Genomic DNA, 9,869 nt, shown 5'->3' with positions numbered 1-9,869 from the left:
AATAAAATAAATAAAATAAATAAATTAAAATAAATCTTTATTTTATTAAACAAAAATCCACCTAAATAATAAATTTGTCGTTTATATTGCATTTATCTATTTATTAACATTCCATAACTTAATTTTAATTTTTTATTTTATTTGACTCATAATTGCTACTTGTGTGATGTTAAATGCTACCTTATTAAAATGGATTTCTTCTATATATTATTCATTCTTTTGAGTTTAATATTCATTTTTTAGTTTAATAGAAGAATCCAAAATATTGACAAAGACTAAAATTCTTCCTCAAATTTGATATAAATTAAATTTTGTTTTAAATGATTATTCTTTTTTATTAATAAAAACTTACATCATAGGACTTTCTTTTTATATATTTTGATTCATATAAAATAACCTAAATATGACTCATTCCATAACTTGTCTTAATTATTTTACTCTTAATCATTACTACATACTATCTTACTACACTAACTTCAACCTCACAATAATAATCTTTCTTTTTCCTAATAAAATAAATCTAAAATAATAATGTTATTATTAAAACACCATCAAAGTTTCTTAAAAAATTACACTACATATTTTAACATCATTACACCATTTACATCTCAAAACCATAAAACCAAATCAATGATGGGTACATATTCCAACCCACTCCCCTATTTTCTTTAAATCCTATCTTCTTAGAACAGGTCAATGTAAGTTTCAAACTAATAATGACTACACACTAAAGTCATTTCTATTTTTTTTTAAACCTACTTTATCATATCATACTTTTATGAGTATGATTTTAATGTTTATGTTTTTATCTTTTCTTAAATACATTTTGATGTTAGAATTTTCTAAAAATAATTTATGACTGAATTTATTTACATAGTCGACCATATATTTCAAATAATAAAAAATAATAATTTTATAAAAATTATATTATTAAGTGTTAAAAAATAATGATAATTAGATTAAAGAAAATTTGTTGACCTTTTTCAAACTATTTAATGTAAATTAGATGAAGAATTAGATCATGACATTACAATAAATCCAAAAAAATATATTGTTAAGTGAAATAGAGGTTGCTCTTATTGAAGCAATTGTTATGGTGTGAGTCATAAGGTATTTAAAAAAAATTGAGCAAATGGAAGAGGGCATATGATCTAAGGTTGTCTTTAATGACATATTGTACAAAAGAAAGAAGACTTGGATGCAACAAAATAACAAATAGTTTAGTAAATGAGGTATTTGCTTGAACATGTGTCCCATAAATAGTAAAGAGATAAAAGCTTTTGTTATGGATAAGTTCCACAAGCGTGTTTGGGATAAGGAGCTAGGGAGAAATAAAAAGTACTATATTGGAGTGTTTAATCACACTCATAATCATCAACAAAAAGCATACATAGAGCCAATATTTCTTGGAGAGCCAAAATTCTTATTTCTCAGTTAAGGGCTAATTCTCATCAACTCTGTTGTGAAGCATGGCGCTGGAAAAGACCAAAAGAAATGTGAGAGGTAAGAGTATGAATTTTTGTTCTTCTAGAAAAGTGGAAACATAAAGCATTTCATTTTAGAATGCCAGGTCTTCAAAGACAATAGGGAAAGTTATGCAGATATTCTGACAACTAGCTCTTGGGATAATCTATTTAGCTAGGGATTTGTCGAAAAGCTGGGAACGTTTATTGTGAAGCTATTTTGACATCTAGCTCTTGGGATAATCTATTTAGTGAGGGATTTGTCGAAAAACTAAGAACGTTTATTGTGAGACTTCATAAAAAAAGAACAAATACATCAACCAAATAAAGAAACAATCTATCCCATAAACTATCTTTATCCTCATAAACATTAAAATAATTTTCCTTCTTTTCTATAAAACAATTAAATCTTACTTATAAACTCCACATTAATATAACCTAATATAATGTAAACCATACACCTATGTAAAACAACTCTCACACCAACGCACTTCAACATAATGCAATTCTCACAATAACATAATGTGAAGTTTCAACTATGGCCTATAAACTCATAAAATTGTAATTTAATTTAAAAAAATATTTATATTTCCTTTATGTATTTTATCATATACAATATACAATATTTAAATTTATATAAAAGTGCATATTATTAATTTTAAAATTAATTATAATAATAATCCGAAAAAATATAATACTATAATATGTTATTTTCCTTAATGTTCATTCTCAACCTAAGTGGGACCACATGCTTACATCATCATCCATACATATACCCATTCTTTTCATCTCACCCAATCATAATCACAATCTCACCGTTGATACATACAGAGTTTGGTCTTTTTGCGCATCTCATTCATTGCGATTCAGCATACTGGTGTCGGTTCCTGCGGTGAATTTTTGGGTTTTCCGTCAAAGGATTCACTCGATTGACTGTCTGATTTCCGTCTTCTGTCAGAGGTACACACACTGCTAATATTATTACTAGATTTGGTCCGCATGCAATGCATTGCTGGAGAGAAGAGGGAGAAAAGCATGGGGATGGACACACAGTCTGAGAGCGCAGAGGGTTCTTCTTCATTGATGACCAATAACAAAGGGGCATATGTCCCAGCAGCTTGCAGTCCAAGGTTTTCAGGTCCTATGACAAGGCGCTCGCATTCGGTTTCCAGAAAAAGCAGCCACGATATGGATATTGATCTGCCGGCCTCCCCAAAACAACAGGGCCATGGTCATGGGCATTCCGCATTCTTAGAAAACAATGGTAACTGTGCATCTGAGGCACTCACCACTTTGTTCTTCAATAAGGCCTCCCTCGCTGCTTATCTGAACGCCAAGAAGAGTTTCAGGCAGCAGATATTTGCCTTGATGGGCGTCTTGGTGATCTTCTTTATTCTCATTAAAATGTCGACAGTTGGATATCTCGGGTCACGGATCGAACATCAGACGAGTTTCAAGGTGCCAAAGCTTCTTCCTATCCTCAGATCTAGAATGGTTTGTTTCGAGAATTATAGGTATTAGGGCTTGCTTCTGGTATCAAAATATCCACAGATTTAAATCTGCCCCCATTTTGACAAGGGCAGGACTGGCTCATTAATCTCAAGTAATTGCCATAGAATGTTTTTGAACTCTACCATTGGATGGAGGATATTCCAAATAGCTAGGCTCGGTTATTACCTTTGATCTTCAGTTTTGCACTTTTGTACTTCCTTGGCTGCGGATGGGTATCTTGCCAAAATTGCCCAGCACTTGTGCTTAGCCTCATCTTGGCTGGGTTATGGCCAAAACTGCCCAGCACTTGTGCTTAGCCTCATCTTGGCTGGGTTATGGCCAAAATTGCCAAGGACTTGCGCCTGGCATCATCTTGGCTGGGTTATGGCCAAAATTGCCAAGGACTTGCGCCTGGCATCATCTTGGCTGGGGTATGTACTCGGCCAAAATTGCCGAGGACATCGCCTAGCATCATCTTGGCTGGGGAATTTATTCGGCCAAAATTGCATGGAACTTGTGCCTGGTCCACAGCTTGATACTCTTTCCACCTCATTCTTAAATTTGAAATAGTTTGCACCAATCTTCTTAATGAATCTTTATCAACCTTCTTGTTTTCGCAACTTGGAAAAGCTTTACTTCAATCACTTTCCTACAATCACCTGAATGAGAATGTGTTTGTGCAACTTACCTCCGTCTTAGTTTAGGGTAATCTTTATGAATTTGTCAGCTGTCCCTTTTTTGGTGTGGCCATTAATTGAAGAAATAAAAAATTAATTTCCTGATTATTAGCAATGCCTTTCAATCCATTGGGAATGGCAATCACATATTGAACTAGCAAAGGGTGTCTGTCATCAAAGGGATATGTAGTTGTAGCTGTAGCTGTAGCTCGGTGGTAGAGCAACTCATGTGGTTATGTAGCTGTCTCAGTAATATAGCAACTCAGGGGAGTAGATAGCTGTAGGTCAGTGATAGAGCAACACATGGGCCAGGGACAAATCCTTGTTTCAGTTCCTAGCCTGTTTAATATTCAACATAATGTTATTTTTAAGAGGCTAGTTAAACATGGCTCCTTTATCCTCTCGTGGAGCAGTTAGACTCTGATCTTGTAAATCTATTCTAGCACCTAGATCTTTATTAAATACTCTTCTCTCACCTGATCTGATGGCACTGTAAGATCACAGATGCTAATAAGGGTTTTCTCACTGTGAAATGGTTGGTATCCAGTAGCCAGACATATGCCTTTTCTTTTGTATTTTCCACATAATATCTAAATCATTTATAGTTGCTGTTTTAAAGAAACAAATGTGATTAAAGAATTTTCATTCAGATTGAATGGGTCTTTGAAGTTTGGAATGTAGCTTGATGGCTCAAAGATCAAAAACAATACAACAGGCTTCCTGTGAAAGTATTGCAAGAGTTAAAAGTTTAGATTTGAGATTTCCAATCGATCCTACTTTGTCTTCACAAGTAAAATACTAATGCAGCTTTTCATTTGAAAGGCCAAGTATTGAGAGGTTAGTCCAAGTTAGGCCCTTTGAAAGGCACTTCAGTTAACGATTCATCCTTGATCTATTCATACCGTATTTGTTTGCTGTAAATCATGTCATGACAGTTCTTACTGTTTTGTTAACTTACTGCCTTAAATTATTCTTAGCATGAATAGCTTACAAAAAAATATATAACTGACATTAGTCAAATTTCTGATCAGTCTCAAAATTGATAAATGCCACAGCTATTTGTCATTGTTAATCTATAATTCAATGTCTTTTCTGCCAGTGTGATAAGATTGGAAAATGTTTCTTTCAGACATTCAAATATTGTTGCCTTACTAATCATGTTCTCTTGGGATTCTTAGGATCCATCTATGAGCAATATGTTTTTACAACCATTCAAAAATTTCGAGGAAAGTGCCCAACACCTCACTCAGGAAAATGGCCTCAGGCAATCAACTTTTACAATGGCATCAGAAACAGAACATGAGGTATCTAAACTAAGAATCTTTTATTGACTGTAGTAAACAAATTGAGTTGAAATTATTTGCCAATGGTAGTAAAACCTAACATCTGGATCACGTGTCTTGGGATAAACAACTTTCTTTCATCTTGCAGTCTCCTGAAATCTGGTTGAAGCCAAAAGGTGATGACCTAGAGCAGTGTATTGGACGATCAAAAAGTTACAAAAGTGAGTTACAATCATCATTACCCTCATTTTTTATAGCCATGCAAGGTCAAAAGAATTCCGTAACATCAGATTCTATTGGTAACTCGTTTTGATCCACTGACTGATTTATTCTTTCCAGAGCTTGAGGGAGGCACAAATGGGTTCTTACTTGTCCATGCAAATGGTGGTCTGAACCAAATGCGAACTGGGGTATGTTCACAGTCAATATCATTGAAATGCAATTTTCCAATGATACCTGATCTTTCTAACTTAAAAAAAATATTTTTCAAAGTATTCTTAAAGTGGTTTTTAGTGTGTTTGGTGCTCCATTTCACATGTTAATCTCTATGGACAGCTAGAGGTAGTTAATATCTTTTTTTTTTTTTTCTGTATGCAGATCTGTGACATGGTTGCTGTTGCAAGAATAATGAATGCAACTCTTGTTCTTCCTTCTTTGGATCACACCTCCTTTTGGACTGATCCAAGGTTTTCTTACTCGAATGCCTTTTCTTTGGATGTCAATCAGCATTTAACACTGACTCAAATAATTCAAACCATCTTGACGATCTTAATCTCATGTTTTGTGCAGTGACTTTGAAGATATATTTGATTGGAATCATTTTACTAAAACATTGAAAGAAGATGTCAGAATTGTGAAATCCCTACCGGCATCTTATGCGAAAATTGAGCCTTTACAAAAAGCCCCAATATCATGGTCAAAGGTTGGATCACTAACTTTTCAAATTCTTTTAGTGTTTAGAGTTTGATCTTGTAAAGTTGGTCAATATCCCAAAGAATGCTCCAAGTTTCTTATTATACCATGTATTATTTGGATGCAGCATACATACTACAAGGAAGAAATGCTCCCCTTGTTGAAGAAGCATAAGATTATACACTTTACTCTTACAGATTCTCGACTTGCAAATAACGGACTTCCTAATTCCATTCAAAAGCTGAGATGCCGTACAAACTATCAAGCCCTGAGGTACACAAAGTCTATAGAGGAGCTTGGGAAGAAATTGGTGGCTAGGATGAGAAATAATGGGAAGCCTTACATTGCCCTTCATCTAAGGTAAGAAGCAAAACAATAAACCATGATGTTAAGTTCTTAAAATTGAACCTATACATGTTAAGTTCTTAAAGTTTGGGAAGTCGTAATATTGATGTATGTAAAATGAACTAATAATCATGTGTGCTATCAACAATACACATTTAAATCTTTTATCAGGTTAGAACAAGATGAACTAATTCATAGCAATTAATCGTTTGCTATCTGTAACGATGTAGATATGAGAAGGACATGTTAGCATTCACTGGCTGTGCACACAACCTTACATTGGATGAAGCAGAGGAGCTGCGTGAAATGCGATACAATGTAAAGCACTGGAAGGAGAAGGACATTGATGCTGAAGAAAAGCGGAAGCAGGGAGGCTGTCCTTTAACTCCACGTGAGACTGCTCTTTTCTTGAAAGGCTTGGGCTATTCACCAACAACAAACATTTACATTGCAGCAGGGGAAATTTATGGGAATGGCAGCATGAGAGCTCTGCAAAATGAATTCCCAAATGTATTTTCACATTCAACTCTTGCTACAGCAGAGGAGCTTGAGCCTTTTAAAAACTATCAGAATAGACTTGCTGCATTGGACTATATTTTAGCACTAGAGAGTGATGTGTTTTTGTATACTTACGATGGAAACATGGCAAAGGTTGTTCAAGGGCATAGACGGTTTGAAGGTTTCAGGAAAACTATAAATCCTGACAGGTAAGAGTTTTACCCATTTTACTTACCAGCTTAAAGGAAATGATTGGTATTTTTCTTTGATTAAAAAATCATTGGTAGAAGGAATTTTGCATGCTATACAACAATATAAAAATGAAGGGCACCTGTAATGATTGTGATTTCTTCTGTCATTAGGGAAAATCTGATCAAATTGATAGACGAAATGGATCAAGGACAAATTTCTTGGAATAACTTTGCATCCAAAGTGAAGGCCACACATTTTAACCGAGTTGGAGCTCCTTATCCAAGAGAAGCTGGTGATTTCCCAAGACTGGAGGAAAACTTCTATGCCAATCCCTTCCCTGGTTGTATATGTGAAAGTCATAAGAAAAATCGAAGACTACTGAGGCAACAATACCATGCATAAGCATAGCCCAACTATATATTAGATTTCAGATACTCTGGTGTTGTACTATAAATTGCAGCACAAAGGTGAATTGGTTTGGGTCTAATTGTTAGCATGAGGGGCTTGCCGATGGGTGTTCACCAGCTCAATGGAGATGTACATGTAGGACACGATGCTGATGACCAATTATCTGCGGTACGGAGCTCAGCTAACCATGCTTCTGTCAAATAGATTGGAAAGGGTTAAAGGAGAAAGTAATAAGAAATTATCTTTCCTTATCAACACAAATTCTTACTTCCTGCTGGTATTTCCGAGGGTTTTGAAATCTAACCCTTTAACAAGCTTTAGAAAGGAAAGCAGGGAGTTAATATGTATTCTTTAATATTCTCTGAAACTGAACGAGAGAGAAGCTGCTGGCAGTGGGATTGCCATGCCAGACACAGCAACCAATTCATTCTTTGTTGTATGGTTGATATTGTCATTGGCACTGCCGCATTCAATGAAATTCTATATCCATTCTTTGAACAAAACTATGTGTATATGAGTGATGCTTGGCCTATTGAGGAAAGAACTAATTTTTTGACAGCCATTTACAGCCAATCGACACAACCACCGGGTCACACACTGCTAAATAAACTGTTTGTTAGAATGTTGCATGATTTAGTATAATTTGACTGAGATGATATCCTCCTAGCAGTGGAACCTAAATATGCTTCTATTGCAAACCGTTTCCATACTAGTTGGGGAGCCTCATCATTTAGGAAGCTGATTTGATCCTTTGTAGTGGGCATTTAGGAAGTCTTTGAAGTCTGAGAAAAATTAGTAAGCTTTTGCACATCGGGAATTTGCAAATGCAACAAACATATACGAGAGTGTGAAGGAACATCAGATAATTTTATACTACCTAATTATCTGACTCCTTTATAGCTTAAAACTCGATGAAACTTAGATTCTTGTTTCACATTATTCTGTTTCCCCTCAAAGCCTGCTCTGCAGGTTTTCTACTTTTGTTGATATCATATGTTGTGGTTTTAGTTCTCATCAAGTTTGCAGAGGATAGATCTTCGTCCATATATTATTTTTCCTCTACAGAGAGCTCCTGCAGCCCAGTCTCAAGTCAACGCTGATTGATCCTGGCACATCATAAGGTCTAGCCCAACGAAATCCTCTAGTCCATTTTTCTTAGTAAGATGTCAAGATCTGATCACAACTTGCATAGGATGTCACTACAACTTGCATAGGATGTCACTACATAAGTCGTGTGCAGGTTTCTGCTCTTCATGATAATACCTAATCTTATACAAAGACCCCAATTGAAAATTATTCCACAAAGCTATTTCAACCATAGAAATGGTTCTCAAAGTTTCGACCGTTTGTAGTCGTGTTTTTAATTCATTATAGTGGCCTTGTATAACAACTTAACTACCTACTAGTATATCTTAATTTGATTCAAACAGATGTTGACGAAAACGTATTCGTGCCATCAAAACTATTTTAAACCTCACTTCCTTTTTGGAGATGTCTCCTTTGCCTTTATCCACGTAACACAGAGATGTAAAATTTCTTGGAAACTTTGGTATATACATGTTCTACTAAATTAATATATACGTGAAGTGCAACTCAGTTTATTGATGGTCTTCCTTCATTCTAGGAACCGGTGGTGCTGGCCCTGACCGTGGCAATAAATTAAAATATTTCTGTTATTGATCTCTTTACACGTGCTAATTTGCTTCTGCAAGTTCTCAGACGCCATGCTCCATCTCTTCCGCCAAATGAATGAAGATCCATAACTCTCAGATACAAACCTAACTCTCAGATACAAACCTCGATATGTGGGATAGTTTGGCACTTCAATAAATTTTAAGTTTTATACTTTTCTTCATTTAATTTATTTTATTTCATAGTATTAAAATTAAAATAAATATATAATAATTTATAATGGTGTAAATATTATATAAATTTGATTTCATAATAGTGAAACATGATTTATTTTATAATTTTTTATTAACACATCTCTCCCATCTCAACCCATCTCAAGATGCATAGCAACCTCATTCCGATAAAAGATTTCCAAATACTCTAATTACAAAATAATATAAAAGATTTCCAAATACTCTAATTATTTTATAAAAGTAATATAAAAGATTTCCAAATATTCTGATTACTAAAAAATATTGCTAAACATTCCAAATAAAAATTGTTTTTTTATTTTGCTTCTGCAACCTTTGTTCTAATTAATAGAGTTTTTATATCTTGTGAGGTTGGTTAGAAGGATTGTGTTTTATTCTTGAAGGTGTAAATGAGTTGGTCTTTGTGGGGTTTAGTTTAGTTTCAAGTTCAAATCTAATGGAGGAGGGTGGAAGGTGAGAGTTAATTGTGGAGGTTATTCTCCCAAAGGGTGGTGTTCAGGCTCAGCCAAGTGTTGCACAATCTTGAAGACAACATCCTATTATTAGTAGATCATTCTTCCATCCAATATGTTAGCTGACCCCAATTTAAACACAACTTGATAGTTAGAAAGAAAAGTTGTATTTCATTCCTCATTACGTATCTACTCCAATACACAATTTTAAATCCACTTAAGCAATATTTCTTATGTTACTTTAACAATTTGGTTACATAATCAT

At 34.4% G+C, this 9,869-nt stretch overlaps 1 protein-coding gene across 1 annotated transcript; it reads left to right on the top strand.

The window, feature by feature from the left end:
* The first annotated feature begins 2,283 nt into the window (after positions 1-2,283).
* Positions 2,284-7,772, top strand: LOC149152600 (O-fucosyltransferase 19-like). The gene is made up of 9 exons (XM_089438141.1): positions 2,284-2,921; positions 4,810-4,935; positions 5,063-5,135; positions 5,254-5,324; positions 5,512-5,600; positions 5,704-5,836; positions 5,954-6,186; positions 6,402-6,878; positions 7,032-7,772. The coding sequence occupies exons 1-9, from the start codon at positions 2,463-2,465 to the stop codon at positions 7,261-7,263; spliced, it is 1,893 nt and encodes a 630-aa protein (XP_089294267.1). The 5' UTR covers positions 2,284-2,462; the 3' UTR covers positions 7,264-7,772.
* The last annotated feature ends 2,097 nt before the right edge of the window (positions 7,773-9,869 follow it).

Source organism: Pinus tabuliformis, chromosome 9, assembly GCF_031772625.1.
Source record: "Pinus tabuliformis cultivar Carrire ecotype Pingquan chromosome 9, CPIR1, whole genome shotgun sequence".
Classification (NCBI taxonomy): Eukaryota; Viridiplantae; Streptophyta; class Pinopsida; order Pinales; family Pinaceae; genus Pinus; species Pinus tabuliformis.
Note: the sequence above shows the minus strand (reverse complement) of the source record. Positions and strands in the feature narration are given on the sequence as shown.